The sequence below is a fragment of the Protopterus annectens genome, chromosome 2.part0 (assembly GCF_019279795.1).
Source record: "Protopterus annectens isolate FY-2018-M chromosome 2.part0, PAN1.0, whole genome shotgun sequence".
NCBI lineage: Eukaryota > Metazoa > Chordata > Ceratodontiformes > Protopteridae > Protopterus > Protopterus annectens.
This window is the reverse complement of record NC_056728.1, coordinates 203,278,702-203,299,680: the sequence shown is the minus strand read 5'-3', so window position 1 is coordinate 203,299,680 and position 20,979 is coordinate 203,278,702. Positions and strand designations below refer to the sequence as shown.

Below are 20,979 nucleotides of genomic sequence, written 5' to 3'. Positions count from 1 at the left end.
GGTTGCTCAAGGCAGTCTTCCACAAGGCCATGGCTAACCCGCAGAGTGGGTAGGAATCAGTCCCCTCCCCCCACTTGTTTATGTACCACACAGCTGTGGTGTCTGTCTTATCAGTTGCCATCCTGGAAGTATAAGGATAAGGTATTTGAAGGCTGTCAGAGCATTCTGTACAGCTAACTTTTCTTTTTCATTGATATGCAGGGGAATTTGTCTGGGCTCCATTTGCCTGCCATGTGAGCCCCCATGCACAGTTTGATGTATCCATCACGGTTTGGGTGGCGAGGAAGTCCCTTGTGGTTGCATGCCTCTCCCCACCAAATGAACTCTGCCATTAGACAAGGAAAGATACGAATCAGTGTTTCCAAGTCCTGAGAATGTTGACACCAGAGACTTTTTAAAGTACCACTGAAGTTTCCTCATATGCAGTCTTGCATATGGAATTAGTAGAATGCATGAGGCCATGTACCCTAGGGCTTGCAGCATTTTTCTTGCAGATAGCTGGGATTTGGTGGGAATTAGTTTGAAGTAGTTTGTCAAATAAACCTGTTTTTCTCGTGTGAGGAATGCCATCTGGGAAATTGTATTCATAGGAATACAACCCTTTGGCTGGGCACCAGTTGTGATTTATTTTTTTGTTTATGGTGCACCCCAGAGAAGTTAGAAGTCTCTATACAAATGCCAGGTGCTTAAGTAGCAATTCCTAACTGTCTGCCTGAAACAGACAATCATCCAAGTATGGGTAAATTTGAATACTTCTCTGCCTGCAGTATGCAATGGCTGGAGCCAGGCACTTTGTGAATACTCTGGGCGCAGTAGATAAGCCAAAGGGAAGTGCAGAGAACTGATGGTGCCTATAGCCTGCTCTGAAATGTAGATATTTCCTGCAAGATTCCCTTATTGGGATGTGCAGATTAGCCATGTGTCCTTGGCTAGCATAGGAAGAAGCTGTTGCAGTCTAAGCATTTTGAATTTTGGGACCACCAGGAAGGTGTCGAGAACTGACAGATCCAGGATAGAGCAAGAACTTTTTTCTGGGCACCAGGAACAGTCTTGAGTAGAAACCCTGTCCCCTTTGCTCTACTGGGACAGGTTGAATAGCCCTGATACTGAGAAGAGAAAGTACTTGCTTTTGAGCCTCTGCCCACTGACTTGGAGGAAGGTCTGGCAACCCGCTTGGGGTTGGCAGTGATTGGAAGTAGAATCTGTATCCCTGGGATACCATGTTTAGAACCCATCAGTCCTGGGGAATGGACATCGTTTTTTGCATGCAGGGTGAGTTTTCCTCCTAGGGGTGCAAGTACTTGGGCATGGCTGGGAAGGATGATAGACAAATCATTGTAAACTTTTTCCATAAGGGGGCCTTACCACTCCCTGTTTTTGAGGTGGGAGCACTCCATTGTTTAGATCTCTGCATACCCTGAGACTGTAGTCTTGGTGGTCTGTTGCCCCTGAGTTTGGGCTGAGAAGACCTGGGAGGGACTGGAAAGGACCAATTTTTAGAAGGCCAATGCCTACTGGAATCTAGGTGGCTGTACCTGTAAGAAATATTTAACAGTTTGCATAGATTCAGCTTTTTCCTCCATCTTTTTAACAACTTCTGCTTTTGTGCCCAACGTTCCTGGTTTAATGGAGCATCTAGCAATTTTGCTTTGACGTGGTCTAGCAAGATTTGGTCCTTCAGCCAAACGTGCCTTCTCAGTACAAACCCAGTGACAGTAGCCCTGCAAGATGCTTCTAAGGCATCAAAACCACACTGCAAATTTTGTTTACTAACTTGGTTTGCAGAATGCATTACTCTTGTAAATCTCTATTTTCTGAACCATCTGGAAGCAACATATTTTGTTTAATTAGTTCCATAATATGCTGCTGGTACTTAAACATGTGAAACTGGCAATTCAAAGCCCTGTTGGCAAGAGTTGCAGAGGTATATACACCTTCTTACCCCATCTGTCTAAAGCTGGGAGGGTGGCCTAATGGTTAAGGTGTTTGCCTTACAAACACAAGGTGCGGGGTTTGAGCCTCACAAGGGATAATTGGCTAGGCTTAAAATGGCTCACAAGGGCAGTTAACTTAGTACTAATCTATGAACATATAAAATCCCTGTCCAAAGGGGTAGGGTTTTTTGGCTGTAGTAGCCTTAATGCTTTTATGTCCCTGGAAGATAGTCCCTAGATCCGCACTGGGATTCTTAGAGAAATTTGTCTCAGGTACTCTGTAGTACCCGTCAGGCTTTCTAGGAGCTGGCGGCAAAGTATCAGGAATAAGACTAGATTCCATGAAGACATCTACAATATCCAAGGACAGGAGGTATAGTGAGAGGCCTGGCTAAGGTAAGTTTACAAATTCTGCGAGTCTCTTTTTGGACTGAGGGTAGTCCTGGCACTCCCAGCGGAAATGCTCTTAAGGTACGCAAGGTTTCTCCAAAAAAAAAGTCCTCTGGAGGGGAGGCAGAGGGAATGTAATCCTCTGCATCTGAATCCTCATAGGTAGAGAAGGGTATGTCCTGGTAATCAGAGGGATCAGAGTCAGACTCCGTCTGTAGAATCAGAAGAAAAATCAATTAGTCTTTTATAGAGGGGGAAGGCTGGGTTCCTCCAAATTATAAGGTCTTCAGCCATTCTAAGCATTTGCTTCTGTGGCATGGGAGCTTGAGTATGCGCTATGGTCTGTTTTCTAGGCATAGTGTGAACTCTGGGCCCGAGAAACTCGGTAGTTTTAGTCAAAAACAAAGTAATCCGTTTAATACGAGCATCCAAAGGTCTGAATACACCCTCAGAAGCCAGTGCCTGTACAGCAGCTCCGGACCCATCCAAGACATCTGCAGGTTCTACAGTCGAAGCATATTGCAGCATACCGGACTCCGAATGGGTCTCAGCAGAGGCCTGCGAATCTGTAGAAGCGGGTATCGGGCTGCGAAGGCACCTCACGGAGTACTGGTGGACTTGCGACTAGCTTAACGGAAGTGTCGCCTGCAGTTTTGGACCTATGCAGTCTGTCTTTATCCTTATGTTTATTTTGGAAGATCGGTAGTCGGATGACTTATCGAAGCCATTTTGGAATATGGAGAACAAGAGCAACAGACTTTAGTGACAAAGATAAAGTACAGTTTTGTACCTACCATAAATGTAGATGTTGGAGTGCTAATACAACTGCAGTCATAAAAGATGGGTTCTCCTGCCGTCAGGCGGGGTCCTCGGTCGGCCAAATTCCAAAGTCTAGGTCCGGCGTTGGTTGTCGTCGCTTTCTTTCCTGACGTCAGTGCGACAGGGGTATACAAGACACAGCCGACACCATTTTCTTAAGTCTTTCTTGCCCCAGATGTCAGGTGCCCCCAGAAGGAAGGCAAAATATATATATATATATATATATATATATATATATATATATATATATATATATATATATATAAATAATATATAATCATGCATTGCAATATAATCAAAAACCAGTAGTTGCAAGCAAATACACCATAGAAGGATAACCCAATCAAGTTGTGAGATGAGGAGTTAGCCACTAGGTGTGTACCCAGAGGGGAAGGAGGGAGGGAAACCTGGAGTGCAGCTGTATTAGCACTCGAACATCTACATTTATGGTAGGTACAAAACTGTACTATGTTCATCGTGCATACAGCTGCAGTCATAAAAGATGGGTAGAATCCCAAAGCTACGCACAGGGTGGTAGGCACGAGGTGGAACTGGGAGGAGCCAGAATGCCCTGCAACACAGCAGTGGCAAAGCCTGCTCTAGCTTTGGAGTATAAAGGTAGGTGGTAGTGTTTAGTGAAGGTATGCACAGAACTCCAAGTGGCTGCCTCCAAAATATCTTTGGTAGGGACTCCTCTGAGGAAGGCTGCAGAGGTAGCTGCGGCCTGTGTGGAGTGGGGTCTGATGCCTGCAGGTACAGATTTACCATGAAAGGAGTAACAAAACCGTATGCAGTGGCCTATCCATTTTGAAATAGTCTGTTTGGAAATTGGCTTCCCTTGAGCTCCTACAGCATAGGACACAGTTCTGATTTCCTGAAAGGCTTTCTGTCCGTCCAAATAGTAACGTAGCTGTCTAAGTATGTCTAAGGAACGTAGCAGCCTTTCCCCTTTGTTTTGAGGATTGGGGTAAAAGGTAGGTAAGTGTATGGCCTGATTTAAAGCTACCCTGGATACTACCTTAGGCATAAATGACGGGTTGGTTCGTAGGGAAACCCTGTCCTGATGGAAGATGAGAAAGGGCTGCACAGCCATGAGGGCTTATAGTTCCGAAACCCTACGAGCTGAGGTAATGGCCAGAAGGAAAGCTGTTTTCCAGGACAAATATTGCAAATCTGTTGAGGCAGCTGGTTCAAATGGAGGCAATGTTAATTTTTCTAGAATGTAATTAAGATCCCAGGCTGGTATTGGTTGTTTCCTTGGAGGTCTTATATTCTTAGCCCCTCTGAGGAACTATCTTAAGAGTGGGTGGGAGAATAATGGTGGATCAGTGTTGTATTCAGCAGAAATGGCTGAGGCATGGATTTTGATGGAGGAAAATGAAAGTCCACCGTTCAACAGCTCAGCTAGATACTGTAATATCTGAGGTAAATTAAATTTTCTAGGATCCTGGCCTTTTTTCTCATTCCAAGTGCAAAACCGTTTCCATTTTGCGGAGTAAGTCTTTCTAGTAGATGGCCTTCTGGCCTCCAAAATGACATCCTGCACCTCCTTGGAGAGTAGGGTCTGTTGTGGTGTTAAGGAATTTTCCATGCAGCCAGATTGAGTGTTTACAGCTGACTGAAGAGTTTTGTAGCTGTGCTGAGTCAGTAGAAGAGGCAATAGAGGTAGGGTCCAGGGAGGAGAATGTGTCAGGCTCCTCAGGAGTGGGTACCAGTGTTGTCTTGGCCAGTCTGGAGCGATTCAGTATCATCTTCGGTCTGTCTGCTCTTGCTTTCAAGAGCACCTTGGGCAGAAGAGGCAAAGGTGGGAAGGCGTAAACTGTCCATGCTGCCCAACTGAAAGGGTGTCCACTCTCCAGGCCTTTGAATGGAATGTCCTTGAGCAGAAATTTGTCAATTGAGGATTCCTGTGGGAGGCAAAGAGATCTATGTCTGGCCTTCCCCATGCTTGGATTATCTTTGTAAACACTTGAGGATGCAACTTCCATTCGTGCGGGTCTGTCATATTTCTGCTTAGATTGTCTGCCAATGTGTTTTCCAAACCTGGCAGGTACTGTGCTTGAAGTTCGATTTGCCATTCCAGAGCCAAGTTCCAAAGTGACATAGCCAGCCTGCACAGGGGGTATGAATGTGTTCCTCCTTGTTTGTTTATGTACCACATTACTGTGGTGTTGTCTGTTATCAATAATTGCCCTGGATGCAGGAGGCCCTTGAAAGCTGTAATTGCATTTATCACTGCTAGCATTTCCTTTTGATTGATGTGAACGTGCTTTTCCTTTTGGGACCATTTGCCCTGAATGCACCTGTCTGTCATGTGTGCCCCCCAAGGCGTAGTCTGAAGCGTCTGTTGTGATGACTTGATTTGCTTGAGGCATGCAGAATGGTAGACCTGTGTTTGGCATGCTTGGGCCCACCATAGAAATTCCTTTTGCAAACATGGGATTAGTGGTATTATTGTTTCCAAACTGTGGCTGTGTTGAGACCATAGGTTTTTTTTAGGTACCATTGAAGTTTCCTCATATGCAACTTTGCACATGGGATTAGAAGAATGCAAGATGCCATGAAGCCCAGAGCCTGCAGGATTTTCCTTGCAGTTAGCCTGGTACAATTTGCTAGTATTTTTAAGTACCGAGTTAGTTGCCCCTGTTTTTCTGGCGTAAGATAGGCCATCTGGGTGTTTGTGTCCAAGTTGGCACCCAGGAAAATTATTTTCTGAGATGGTGTTAGCCTGGATTTCTCTTTGTTGACTGTGTATCCCAGAGAATTCAATAACCGTGTTACATAAGCCAGATGTTCCAGAAGTATGTGTTTGCTGTCCACTTGGATCAGGCAATCGTCCAAATAAGGGTAAATTTGTATCCCTTGAAGTCTGCAGTAGGCAATTACTGATGCCAGGCATTTCGTGAATACTCTGGGCACAGTAGATAAGCCAAAGGGCAATGCAGAGAATTGAAAGTGGATTGAACCTGCAAGAAATATGAGGTATCTTCTGCAGTTTTGTCTGATTGGGACATGCAGGTATGCCTCCTTGAGGTGCAATGTTACCAGCCAAGACTCCTTGCCCAGCATGGGAAGAAGCTGCTGTAAGGTGAGCATCTTGAATTTTGGTACGAGTAGAAATGCGTTTAGGATGGAGAAGTCCAAAATGGGTTTCCAATCGGTTCCCTCCCTTGGTACCAGGAATAGTCTGGAATAAAAACCTTGACCTTGTTCTTGAGTAGGTACCTCCAATAGCTTTCATGTCCATAAGCTTTGAAATTTGTATTTGAGCCTCTGCCCTTTGATTGTGTGGCAGGTTCGGCATGCCTCTCATTTTTGGAAGTGTGTGAAAATTAAATCTGTAGCCTCTGTTTATAATGTCCAGGATATATTTGTCTGTTGTGATATGCCAATTTTTTGAAAATAATGTCAGTTTTCCTCCCAAGGGTGCTGCCAGCTGAGACTTGCTTGGCATGCAAAGGGGAAAGTCATTGGGTTTGTTTCCTGTATTGTTGTGCACTGTCTTCGCCACCTCTTGGTGCTGGAGTTTGCCATTGTCTGCCTCTATATGATCCTTGAGATTGTCCTCTGCCCCTTGTGCGCCTGTATCTACCTCTTTGGGGCTTGTCCGTGGCTGGAAAGGACCAGTTTTTTTTGAAGGCCAATTTCTGCTAAAACGTGGTGGTTGTACCTGTAGAAAGGCTTTGACAGTTTGCATAGATTTAGCTTTTTCTTCCATTTTCCGTAGTATCTCCTCAGCATTAGTACCAAATACATCCTTTTGTAAAGGAGCATCTAGTAGTTTAGCTTTAACATGATCAGGCAAGTTTTGTTCCCTAAGCCAGGCATGTCTACGAATGACTGATACTGTAACAGCAGCTCTACTTGAGGCCTCTAGAGCATCATAGCCACATTGTAATGCGGGTTTACCCACTTGTTCTGCACTATGCATCATATCCTGCAACTCCTTCAAATCTGGTTGTGACATTTTATTCCTTAATTGTGGTAACAGAAACTACTGATATTTAAGCATATGGAACTGACAATTTAAGGCCCTCATGGCTAGGGTGGCAGAGGTATATACCCTTTTTCCCCACCTTTCTCTGGATCTAGACTCTCTTTCGGAAGGTAATGGGTTCTTAGCAGTAGAGGCCTTCATTCCCTTGGGGCCTTGAGAAATGGTTTCAGGGTCAGCATTATGGCTTTTGTAAAGAAATTGGTGTGAGTTAGGAACTCTGTAGTACCCATCAGGCTTGACTGGGGCAGGAGGCAGGGAATCCGGATTAAAACAAGCCTCCGAGTAAACATCATCAAGTATGTCCAGGACAGGAGGTATCGCCAGAGGTCTGTGCTGAGGTAGCAAAAGAAATTCCCTAAGTCTTTTCTTGGAATCTGAAAAATCTTGGCCTTCCCAATGGAAGTGTTCCCTCAAGGTATGCAAGTTTTCCCTGAAAGAAAAATCCTCTTGGGGAGATACAGAAGGAATGGACTGCTCTGCATCAGAATCTTCAAAGGGAGAGTACGAGTGCTCCTCTTCATCAGAATGTTCTGAAATAATGAAGCCCTGGTCAGAAGGAGAATCTTCCTCCACTCTGGGTCTCTTGTCCAGAGGGGGTTGGGAACCCCTGATAAAAGTAATTAAATCCTCAGCCATTTTGAGCATCTGCTTTTTAGGCATGGGGCCTGGAGATGGGCCCTGTGCACCAGGCCTCTTGGGATGCATGGCTGATTCGGACTTAGTAAAGGCCTTTATGGAAAAGGAAGATGAGGGTCTGAAGACACCATGGGTGGAAGTGGACCTGTCCACATTAAGAGGCTCAACACTCTGTGGCTTTGGTAGCTGTAGTCAGGGTATGGCCCGAGGTACCTGCGGTCTCGGTTACAGAAGACACCGCCAGAGAAGTGTCGTCGGTAGTCAGGGGCTGCGTAGGCACCTCGCTGAGAACCGGACCACGTGTAGCTAGTTTTGGTGTCGTGTCGGTCTTTGTCCTTGCGTTTTATGGACAAAACGGTAGTCGGAGTCTCCAACATTTTATAATCAAAAGCTTTACCAAAAAAGTGCTGGGCAAACTCCACCCGACACTTAATAGTGCGTTTATTGAAAGTAGCACAAAAGCGACAGCCCGAGACGTCGTGGTCTGGGCCTAAACAAGGTATACAGAGGGAATGGAAATCCTTATGCGGTATTTGCTTCCCACAAGAAATACAATTGTTAACTTTGTCTGACATCGGTCTGAGGCAAGAAAAGTTTCCCCAACGGGGTACTTAGCTTTAAAGAAGACTTCGGTTTCCAAATTTTCATCATTTCAGGAGCTGGCCGACCGGCACTTGCGAACTGCTTCTGCTTTGGGCACCGCGCGGCAAAAAAGACTGGAGAAAATGGCGTCGGCTGTGTCTTGTATACCCCTGTCGCACTGACGTCAGGAAAGAAAGACGACAACCGACGCCGGACCTAGACTTTGGAATTCAGCCGACCGAGGACCCACCTGACGGCAGGAGAACCCATCTTTTATGACTGCAGCTGTATGCACGATGAACATCCCAATGACAAATAGTTTGGGCGTTAAAAGGCACAAAACTGACAGCGAGGAATGTCGTGGTCTGGGCCTAAACAGGTGATGCAGTACAAATGAAAATCTGAGATATTTGCTTTCCACAGGCAAGACAATTAACTTTTTATGACATTGGTTAGATCAAGAAAAAATGATCCCCAATGGGGTACTTAGCTTTGGAAGACTTTAGGTTTGAAACTGGAAAAATGAAAATTTCAGGTAGCAGCCGACCGGCACTTAAGAACTGCTTCTGCTTCGGGCTCCCAAGTGGCAAGAAAAGCTGATGTAATGGCATCGGCTGCATGTTTTATACCCCTGATGACTTGATGTCATGGAAGAGGTGACAGCATCCAATGCAGAAATCCCAACACTCTGGTATTCTGGCCAACTGAGGTCTACCTGCAGGCAGATTACCCAAGTATGATGACTGCAACAGTGAAACACGAAAATCAGTTAATTAGGGTCCATAGGGGGATCTAGGATTTTAGACTTCAAGCCCTCTGGTAAATGTAGGCATAGCCAAGAACATCTTCGAAGTACACAGGCAGATGCTGCAGACTGTGCAGAGGCTTCTGCAGCATCATGGCTACATCTAATGGCGTGTCCGACTACTTGGGCAGCCAGAGATAGTTTAGAAGCTATGTCAGATTTAGTGGGGCAGTCTGGCATAGCAGCCAGCAGAGTAGAAGCTTGAGAGACAAGGTCCAGAGCATAACTGCGCATATGAGTTTGACAGTTGATGACTCTAAAGGCTAGTGTGGAAGAGGTGTAAATCTTCATTCCAATTCTATCCATGGTTTTGCTGTCCTTGTCTGTAGGTAGGAAAGAGGCAATTGGAATCAGTCTGGACTATCAGTTGATACAATGACAGCAAGGTCTGCCAGGGGTATTTTGACTAGAAATTTCTGGTAATTGGGCACTTAGAAGCTTTCCAGCCTCTTAGGGGCAGGTGGCTGAGAGTCTGGGTTCTTAGATGCTGAGGAAAAGGCATCTAAATAAGCAGGGATGACAGGAGAGATGGCAGAAGGATAAGGAGATACCACTTGTAACAATTCAAAATACCTTTTTTGAGTATCGGACATTAGTGAGGTGTTCCATTTGACGTATTCCTTCATTTTGGTTATGGTCTCTTCAAAGGTGATATCCGCTGGAGGGGAGTCCCCTTTGATGGATTCTTCATGAGGGAGTAACACTCTTGAGGAGAAGCTATTTTGGAAGGTATATGATACTGATTTATCTTAAGATGAATAAACCTCTTGCTGTTCCTCTGTCTGTGAAGTGGGTGGTGGGAGGCCCAGCTTAGTCTGGTTCCCCCTTGACTTTGGCGGCAGCCAATGTCTGGGTAAACTCTGTGGACATGCTAGTCATCAACTGCGAAGCAGCTTCCACAAAGGTCACCAAAGTAGATTAATCTGACACCCCTCAACTCTTAAATCAGTAGCTAGTGGGATATTCAAAAGCGGAGAGGCAGTATAAGTGGGCCTAGGAATCTTCGCTGAGGTTCATTTGGGGCTTCCAAAGCAGGATCCACCTTTAGCGCTAATTTTTTAAAGTCACTGATTTTCTAGATGTAGATCAAGCACAGACAGATGGCTGTGTAGGGTCTTAGGAACAAAGGACTGGAAGATAAAGTTAAGCGGTGTGATCATGCTCACTGCCTAAGCAGAAAGCGCAGTGGTCGTGCATATCCTTAAGTATCTGGCACTCACATTGGCATTTGCACTTTTTTGCTGACATCAGCAAAAGTTTACTACAACAAACCAAGCTTTAGCTACATGTCAAAGAAAAAAATCCCAATGGTTTACTTAGCTTTTAGACATCTTGTGGTAAGGAAGCAAAGCACACAATGTGACGGTAGTCTGCAGTGAAAAGGTCATGGTCTATGAGTACAGACGTCACATTTAAGGTTTATGTTCCTACGATGATGCCCCACACAACTACAACAGCCAAGCTGAAGCTTTTATATAGGAGCCGACGTACATGTCGCCACACCAAGAATACTGCAACACAGGAATAGAACATTTGGAATTGCCTAGATATAGCAAGGCCTTGCTGCATCTATTTAGGGTGGCTGCCAAAATATTACTAGAAAATAGATTTCAAAATCGAAACCAACTACACTAGAAAGTGAATATAAGATATAAAAATGGAATGTAGACCTTTGCAAAAGGGTAGGAGTGAACATAGAAAAAATGGGAAAGTACAGTTTTGTACCTACCATAAATGTAGATGTTCGAGGATCCACATTGCTGCAGTCCTAACTATTGGGGTAGTCCGCTGTCCAGTCGGCCCGAATACCAAAGTATATGGCTGACGTCGGTCAGGGCGCATTAGACTGACGTCAGTACGTCAGGGTACTAATGCGCATGACCGACGTCATATCCTCAGTCTTTTCTTGCCCCAGATGTCAGAAGACCCTGAAAAGATAAGGCCAAACACAAAAACTCCCAAAATACCTGCACCAAAAAATATATATATAGATATATATACAATATATACACAAGTAGCAGAATATAACCTCACCTACACAACCACCCCTAAATACAGAGGGGAAGGAGGGAGGGTAAATTGGACTGCAGCAATGTGGATCCTCGAACATCTACATTTATGGTAGGTACAAAACTGTACTATGTTCTTCATTCCACATTGCTGCAGTCCTAACTATTGGGTAGAATCCCAAAGCAGAGGTAAGGGAGGCTGGCAAATCATAAGGAAGCAGGAACTGACAACATGCCTTGCAAAATAGCAGTGGCAAAACCAGCCCTAGACTTAGAGTAGAGAGGAAGGTGATAATGCTTAGAAAAAGTATGCACTGAACTCCAAGTAGCTGCCTCCAAAATATCCTTAGTTGCCACCCCCCTTAGAAATGCTGTTGAAGTGGCAGTAGCCCTAGTGGAATGAGGCCTAATCCCAGCTGGAATTTCCTTGCCATGATGGGAACAACAAAATGAAATGCAACACCCAATCCATCTAGAAATAGTTTGCTTTGACACAGGCTTGCCCTGAGAACTCAAAGCAAAAGAAATAAACAACTGCTGAGACTGCCTAAAATCTTTAGTCCTGCTCAAATAATAACGCAATTGCCTGTGTACATCTAAAGTGTGCAAAATCTTTTCCCCTTTATTTTGGGGATCTGCATAAAAAGTAGGCAAATGAATAGTTTGGTTTAAAGCTACACTAGAAACCACCTTAGGCATAAAGGAAGGATTAGTACGTAAAGATACCCTATCCTTATGAAAAATCAAAAAAGGTTCCACTGCCATAAGGGCCTGTAACTCAGAAACCCTTCTTGCAGAAGTAATGGCCAACAAAAAAGCAGTCTTCCAAGACAAGTATTTCAATTCAGCAGTAGCCATGAGGCTCAAAAGGTTGTAGAGTAAGTTTCTCCAACACAAAATTGAGATCCCAAGCAGGAGTAGGAGCTCTACGTGGGGGTCTTATATTCTTTGCCCCTCTAAGAAATTGCTTGAACAAAGGATGCGAAAACAATGGTGGGTCACAATCATAGTGAGCTGAAATTGCTGCAGCATGAATCTTAATGGAAGAGAAAGACAAACCTTTGTCCAATAACTCAGTAAGATATTGAAGAGCCACACTCAAATTTGGCTCCGAAATCTCCAAATTGTTTGCTGCACTCCAAAATAAAAATCTTTTCCATTTCTCTGCGTACACTTTTCTTGTACTAGGTCTCCTGGCTTCCATAATCACATTTAAAACTTGTTGAGGAAGTTGAGACCTGCTGCCTTTCAAAACAGAATATGCCAGGCTGTTAGATGAAGAGAGTGAAGTTTGACATTGAGCAGGTGACCTTCTCTCTGAGACAACAGGTGTGGAATCAAGGGTAAAGGCCATGGAGGCTTCTTTACCAGACTCCTCAGTAATGGGTACCAGTGCTGCCGAGGCCAATCTGGAGCTATTAAAATCATCCTTGGCTTGTCTTGTCTGACCTTTAGAAGCACTTTTGGAAGAAGAGGCAGAGGTGGAAACGCATACACATGAAGATTTTTCCAACTGAAAGAAAGAGCGTCCACTTTCCAAGCTGTGTGATGAAACTTCTTTGTACAAAACTTCGGCAGCTGGTGGTTTAGTGGAGAAGCGAACAGATCTATGTCTGGAGTTCCCCATGACACTGTCAATTTTTGAAATACATGAAGATCCAGTTTCCACTCGTGGGGATCCATGATTTGTCTGCTTAACACATCTGCTAAGGAGTTCTGTGCTCCCGGCAGAAACCTTGCCTGAAGAGTTAGTTGCAAGCTGAGCGCAGTCTCCCATAAAATCATTGCTTGCCTGCACAATGGGTAAGAATGTGTTCCCCCTTGTTTGTTGATGTACCACATGACAGTTGTGTTGTCTGTTAGAATCAACACCTGCCCTGGAAGAAGTAACTCCTTGAAAGCCATTAATGCAAACTGGACTGCTAACATCTCTTTCATGTTGATATGTAGATGCTGTAGTCTGGCAGGCCACTTGTCTTGTATCCACTTTCCATTTAGATGAGCTCCCCAAGCAATGTCTGAGGCATCTGTCGTTAGAATCTGACTCGCCTCTGGCCGGGTCACAGAGAGTCCCTTGTTTAGGTGACATTCCTGAGCCCACCACAAAAATTCCTTTTGAATGCAAGGTATTATTTGAATGACAGTGTCCAAATCCTGGCAGTGCTGTGTCCATACATTTTTGAGATACCATTGTAGCTTCCTCATATGCAGTTTGGCATTGGGAAGCACCAGAATACAAGATGCCATGAACCCTAAGGCTTGAAGGACTGTCCTTGCAGTCAGCCCGGACTGAAGAGATAGTTGATGGAAATAATTGGAAAGATTCTTTTGTTTGTCCGGGGTTAAAAAGGCCATCTGGGCTGCTGTATTCAGTCTCACACCCAGAAAGCACATGTCTTGAGAGGGTACTAGACTGGACTTTATTTCGTTCACAGAATACCCTAGGCATCTTAGCACTGCTATGACATATTCCAGATGCTGTAGAAGGTCTTCCTTTTCTTGAGCCAGAATCAGGCAATCGTCCAAGTAAGGGTAGATTTGAATCCCTTGTAGCCTGAAGTAAGCTATCACTGGAGCCAGAACCTTCGTGAATACTCTGGGCGCAGTAGATAAGCCAAAGGGCAATGCAGAGAACTGATAATGAGAACTTCCAGCTCGAAAACGCAGATACTTTCTGCAACTTAATCTTATAGGCACATGAAGGTAAGCTTCCTTGAGATCTAAAGTTACCATCCAGTGATCTTTGCCCAGTAAAGGTAAAAGCTGTTGTAACGTCAACATTTTGAACTTGGGAATGTCCAGATAAGTGTTGAGGATAGATAAATCCAAAATTGGTCTCCACGTGTTCCCCTTCTTTGGTACTAGGAACAGGCGAGAATAAAATCCTAGGCCCCTTTCTGGCACAGGAACTGGCTGAATGGCCCCTATTTGGAGTAACAGAGAAATTTGCTTGTGCGCCTCTTGTCTTTGTAGAGGAGGAATGTCTGGCATGCCTTTGAAAGGAGGCAAGGTATGGAAATAAAACCTGTAACCGTGGTGAATGATATCCAGAACCCATCTGTCTTGGGCAATTAAATCCCAATTTTCTTTGAAAAGAGACAGCCTTCCTCCCAACGGTGCTGCCAGGCGAGAATGAACTGGCAGCTGAAAAGGCAGGTCATTGGGTCTGCTTACGAAAGGACTGACCCCTGCCCTCACCAGAAGTCTGAGCAGGTGAACTCCCTGTCCTAGGCCTAAAGGAACCCTGAGCTCTGCCCCTACCACGTCTAGACCTACCCCTAGACTGGGAATCATAAGCAGGATAAGTCCAACCCTTAGCAGGCCAATTTCTACTAAACTTCGGAGGCTGTACCTGCAAAAAATCTTTAACAGTTTGCATAGATTTAGCCTTGTCCTCCATTTTCTTCAGAACTGCTTCCACAGGCGAACCAAACACATCAGATTGCAAAGGAGCATCCAAAATTCTTGTCTTAACATGCTCAGCTAAATTCTGATCTCTCAACCAGGCGTGCCTACGAAGAACAGAACCAGTGGCAGCCACCCTGGAGGAGGCCTGTACAGCATCAAAACCACATTGCAAGGAATGTTTACCCACTTGTTCAGACACATGAACTAAATCCTGCAACTCTTTACAGTCAATACCTTCCGCTAGAGCATCCACCTTAGATTTTAACTGTGAAAGAAGATAATTCTGATATTTTAACATGTGGAACTGGCAATTCAACGCCCTCATGGCTAAAGTGGAAGAAGTATACACTTTCTTTCCCCATCTATCCAAAGCCCTTGCCTCTTTATCGGGAGGGACAGGATTTTTAACAACTGAGGCCTTTACACCTTTAGGCCCCTGAGAGACAGTTTCCGGGTCTGCAATAGGACTCTTAAAAAGATACTTATGAGCTTCAGGCACCCTAGAATATCTATCCGGTTTAACAGGAGCAGGAGGCAAAGAATCAGGATTCAGGGAAGCCTCTGCAAAAACATCTTCCACCACATTCAAAACAGGAGGTATAGCTAAAGGCCTATGCTGGGGTAAAAACAAAAACTCCCTAAGCCTTTTCCTGGAATCAGAGAAATCTTGGCCTTCCCATTTAAAATGCTCCCTCATGGAATGCAAAGTCTCTGAAAATGAAAAATCCTCAGGAGGAGAAGCTGACGGAGTAGAATCATCCACATCAGAATCAGAATAAGGAGGGAACTCCTGCAAGTCTTCAGCCGAAGACTCAGAAGCCTCCGAGCATTGCTCAAAACTCTCAAGCTCAGGTTCCACCCTAGGCCTCTTATCCGGAGGGGGCATAGAACCCCTTATCATAGTAATCAAATCCTCTGCCATTTTAAGCATATGTTTCTTAGGCAAAGACCCTGAAGCAGTAGGAGGAACCCCCGCTGAAGCAAAACTTGGCCTGCCCCTTAAGGAAGCCTTGGAAACAGAAGGGGAGGCCCTAACCACCTTAGGAAGTGAGGGAAGAACAGCCACCTGAGAAGCCCCCTCAGCCTGGCCTACTTCCTGAGAGGAAACATCCTGTAACAGTAAAGTCTCTCCCTGAGACTCTGAAGAAACACCTGGCAAAACCTCCGGCTCCACTGAGCCCTCTAAAGAACCGACATCTGGGACTGTCGGTTCTTCCCCTCTAGGCTTTGCTGTTTTATCCTTGCGTTTTTTAGCCGAAGCCGGCGTCGGAACATCCGACGGCATTTTATAGTTACAACGCTTCCCAAACACTAACCTGGCACAGTCTAACCTTCTCTTAATAGTGCGTTTGTTAAACCTAGCACAAGAACGGCATCCAACAACGTCGTGCTCAGGCCCTAAACAAGGTATACACAAAGTATGGTAATCCCTATGAGGTATCTGTTTCCCACAAGAAATACAGTTATTCACTTTTTCTGACATCCGGTTAAATACTGAGGCAAGAAGAAACCAAAATATTCCCCAACGGGGTACTTAGCCAACTTTGATTCGGTCTGAAACTCTGGCTTCAGAAATTTTCAGAACGCCAACCTGCACTCGCAAAATTGCTTCTGCATCGGACCATGCGGCAAAAAAGACTGAGGATATGACGTCGGTCATGCGCATTAGTACCCTGACGTACTGACGTCAGTCTAATGCGCCCTGACCGACGTCAGCCATATACTTTGGTATTCGGGCCGACTGGACAGCGGACTACCCCAATAGTTAGGACTGCAGCAATGTGGAATGAAGAACATCTGTGGAAACAATACATACAGGGGGAGGAATGAGGTTTAGAAGAAGGCAGGACTTAACTGAACCATGTAAACTTTTACTGAAAACGCTTGGGTAGACAAGTGATGTACAATACACAAAAAATAAACAAGTGTATGGATGAATCCAGTGTCGAGCACAAAATTGTATGCACTCCAAAAAACAAAGTACCGGAACACACATCCTCAGGGCAAACCAAAGACAACATGTTTAATAAAACTGTAGTAAGCCCTTTCACAATAAAATCGCTTCATCAGTCTGATGAAGTGATTGTATCATGAAACCTATTACAGTTTTATTAAACATTTTATCTTTGGTTTACCCTGAGGCTGTGTGCATCAGTACTTTGTTTTTTGGAGTTTATGTGATGTACAATGTTTGCAACTGGGAGTGTCAGTATGGTTTGCAATGTAAAACGTTTGTAACTAGGACTGTGTTGGTGTGGTTTGTTTTCATAAGTGTATGATTGCCTATGCTGTAAGTGATGGTTTAATAAAGATGTTTCTTCAAAAAAGGGGTAAGAACTGAATTTGGCATGTTGCTTAGGTTGTATGATATATAGCAATATACTGACGTATCTTTGTAAATGTGAACTTAATACAGTTTGATTCATTTTATATAAATGTAAATTTGCCCATATCTCAAGTGACAATTCAACAAAGGGTTTTTAAAAAAGATTCAGAGCTTGACTTTCAATTTAAAATAATTTAACCAGAATGCCACCTTTTTAAACCATAAACATTTAGATTACAGCAATTTGTAATAAAAATAATTTTGCTTAGCAGGTTTAGAACACTTGCACACATGTAACTCTGCTCATTTAACAGATGTGATTTTACCTGTAATTGGGGCTTGTGGACGGCTCCAACGAATTACAATGGAATTGTTGTCAACATCATCTACGCTCAACTCTGTTGGAGTATCAGGCGCTATCACAAGGAATGAAAAAACATTTTATGAAAGCAAAACTTTTAACCTTGAAATACATTATTTGCAAGAAATTAGAGTCTAGTTAACTTTATGACAAAAAAGGGAGTCAAGTACACCACATTATTTCAGAGCCATCTTAAAGATAACTTTACTGAAAAGATGCATCTGGAACAGAAGCAGAAAATTACAATAATCCTTCACCTCTGATCTGCAGGAGTGCATTCAACAGAAGTAAAACAAAGCAAATAATCCATTTGATCTTACAGCCACACTAGTTAAAAGACATGCAAGAAACTTTTACACATCGCCTTTAAATACCAATATAAGAATTTTACACCTTAAGACTCTAGGGTGCATGCACACAGAGAGGTCATGTGGCGGCTATGGCCTACACCACAAAAAGCACAACGTAAACGTATATTAAAAGACTTGTACAAGTATTACACCATGTCAACATACAAGAGCTGGGATCGTGGCCTTTTACAGCTTTCTCCTTTTTTTCCAATGATACTTCTCCATCGCTGTTATGTACAGAAGTTTGCTACCCACTAGCTCATGACAAAAGGTCAATACAATGTTCAGGAAAGCAAATGTCAAATTAATGCTAACTCACTTCAATTACAATGCTCTGTGGACACAAACTACAAACATAAAAGGACAAAAACTTATGACCTACAGGAAAACAGCAGGCATTAGAAAGGACATCCAGACTCAGTAAACACATACTGCATAGTGCCTCCAATGCAAGCCAGCTGTCATGGTGACTAATGACTTCAAAGACCTCCAACTACAACTATGTTTAGGGATATATGAAAAAAAATCTGAACACTCCAGGAGTCTGGAACTACAAAATTCAAAAGCTCAGGAGGAAATCCTGTATTAAAAAAAAAAGAAAAAGTCTTCAAAAGACTGAGAATGCATGACCTTATAACCAAGGAATCATGCTAGACATTTTTAAAGCAAAGTACCAGAAGCGGTAAACCTTTGAAAGGGTTGCCTTTTACATACTGGTGAAATTATATGGTGAATACTTAAAGGAAGAAGCACAGCTAAATAAGCACATGGCCAGTCTAGGAAATAACCCTTGTTCCAAACCAGAAATTAATATGCCTAATAGGGGAGTTAACCCTTGTTGTACATTTCAGTTTGTAGACCAGTTAAATCACCCAAACCACAGTTTACTTTCAGGGGAGATCCAATGTCACTGTTCTTTCCACCGAGTGCCATAGTGTCTTTCCCATCTGTCTGAGCTACTACCAACTCAGGCTGATGGGATCACAATGAAGCAGAATTAAAAAACCTCCAGAATGTAGCAGTACGTACCCCATTATACTGTACTACAATGCCAGTAACAATTAAAACCAGACAACTGTTAAGTTTGAAACTGTACTCTGTTCTCAACACTAATGCTGTACTACAGACACATGGGGTGCGACTCTCAAAGCTAGGCCATGTTGAGGGGGGGGGGGACTCTCAAAGCTAGGCCATGTTGGGGGACTCACAAAGCTAGGCCATGTTGGGGGACTCACAAAGCTAGGCCATGTTGGGGGACTCACAAAGCTAGGCCATGTTGGGGGACTCACAAAGCTAGGCCATGTTGGGGGACTCACAAAGCTAGGCCATGTTGGGGGACTCACAAAGCTAGGCCATGTTGGGGGACTCACAAAGCTAGGCCATGTTGGGGGACTCACAAAGCTAGGCCATGTTGGGGGGGACTCACAAAGCTAGGCCATGTTGGGGGACTCACAAAGCTAGGCCATGTTGGGGGGACTCACAAAGCTAGGCCATGTTGGGGGACTCACAAAGCTAGGCCATGTTGGGGGACTCACAAAGCTAGGCCATGTTGGGGGACTCACAAAGCTAGGCCATGTTGGGGGACTCACAAAGCTAGGCCATGTTGGGGGACTCACAAAGCTAGGCCATGTTGGGGGACTCACAAAGCTAGGCCATGTTGGGGGGACTCACAAAGCTAGGCCATGTTGGGGGACTCACAAAGCTAGGCCATGTTGGGGGACTCACAAAGCTAGGCCATGTTGGGGGACTCACAAAGCTAGGCCATGTTGGGGGACTCACAAAGCTAGGCCATGTTGGGGGACTCACAAAGCTAGGCCATGTTGGGGGACTCACAAAGCTAGGCCATGTTGGGGGACTCACAAAGCTAGGCCATGTTGGGGGACTCACAAAGCTAGGCCATGTTGGGGGACTCACAAAGCTAGGCCATGTTGGGGGGACTCACAAAGCTAGGCCATGTTGGGGGACTCACAAAGCTAGGCCATGTTGGGGGGACTCACAAAGCTAGGCCATGTTGGGGGGACTCACAAAGCTAGGCCATGTTGGGGGACTCACAAAGCTAGGCCATGTTGGGGGACTCACAAAGCTAGGCCATGTTGGGGGACTCACAAAGCTAGGCCATGTTGGGGGGACTCACAAAGCTAGGCCATGTTGGGGGGACTCACAAAGCTAGGCCATGTTGGGGGACTCACAAAGCTAGGCCATGTTGGGGGGACTCACAAAGCTAGGCCATGTTGGGGGACTCACAAAGCTAGGCCATGTTGGGGGACTCACAAAGCTAGGCCATGTTGGGGGACTCACAAAGCTAGGCCATGTTGGGGGACTCACAAAGCTAGGCCATGTTGGGGGGACTCACAAAGCTAGGCCATGTTGGGGGACTCACAAAGCTAGGCCATGTTGGGGGGACTCAAAGCTAGGCCATGTTGGGGGACTCACAAAGCTAGGCCATGTTGGGGGAACTCACAAAGCTAGGCCATGTTGGGGGGACTCACAAAGCTAGGCCATGTTGGGGGACTCACAAAGCTAGGCCATGTTGGGGGACTCACAAAGCTAGGCCATGTTGGGGGGACTCACAAAGCTAGGCCATGTTGGGGGACTCACAAAGCTAGGCCATGTTGGGGGGACTCACAAAGCTAGGCCATGTTGGGGGACTCACAAAGCTAGGCCATGTTGGGGGGACTCACAAAGCTAGGCCATGTTGGGGGGACTCACAAAGCTAGGCCATGTTGGGGGACTCACAAAGCTAGGCCATGTTGGGGGACTCACAAAGCTAGGCCATGTTGGGGGGACTCACAAAGCTAGGCCATGTTGGGGGGACTCACAAAGCTAGGCCATGTTGGGGGACTCACAAAGCTAGGCCATGTTGGGGGACTCACAAAGCTAGGCCATGTTGGGGGACTCACAAAGCTAGGCCATGTTGGGGGACTCACAAAGCTAGGCCATGTTGGGGGACTCACAAAGCTAGGCCATGTTGGGGGGACTCACAAAGCTAGGCCATGTTGGGGACTCACAAAGCTAGGCCATGTTGGGGGGGGGGACTCACAAAGCTAGGCCATGTTGGGGGGGGGACTCACAAAGCTAGGCCATGTTGGGGGGGGACTCACAAAGCTAGGCCATGTTGGGGGGGGACTCACAAAGCTAGGCCATGTTGGGGGGAATTACTCTGGTTCAGGTGGCAGCAGCCCCTTCAGAATTATTGAAGCAAACCTTGCCCTGACTCTTGAGACCATTTCCAGATTATAATACTTAGCAAATGTGTGAAGAGAGAACCAGGTTACTACTACTACAATCTGAGAGCAAACCCCACTTAGGGGGAAGCTTGTGGTGGCAGCTGCAGTCCTGGTAGCACAGGCCCCTGAATGAAA

At 45.1% G+C, this 20,979-nt stretch overlaps 1 protein-coding gene across 1 annotated transcript in view; it reads right to left on the bottom strand.

The window, feature by feature from the left end:
- The window catches only part of FN1 (fibronectin 1), a gene marked incomplete in the record, with an annotated part of 4,425,379 nt that overhangs the window by 2,734,719 nt on the left and 1,669,681 nt on the right, over window positions 1–20,979 (bottom strand). Inside the window, 1 exon segment of the mRNA XM_044060668.1 lies at window positions 17,233–17,322. Within this exon segment, the coding sequence (XP_043916603.1) occupies window positions 17,233–17,322 (90 nt within the window).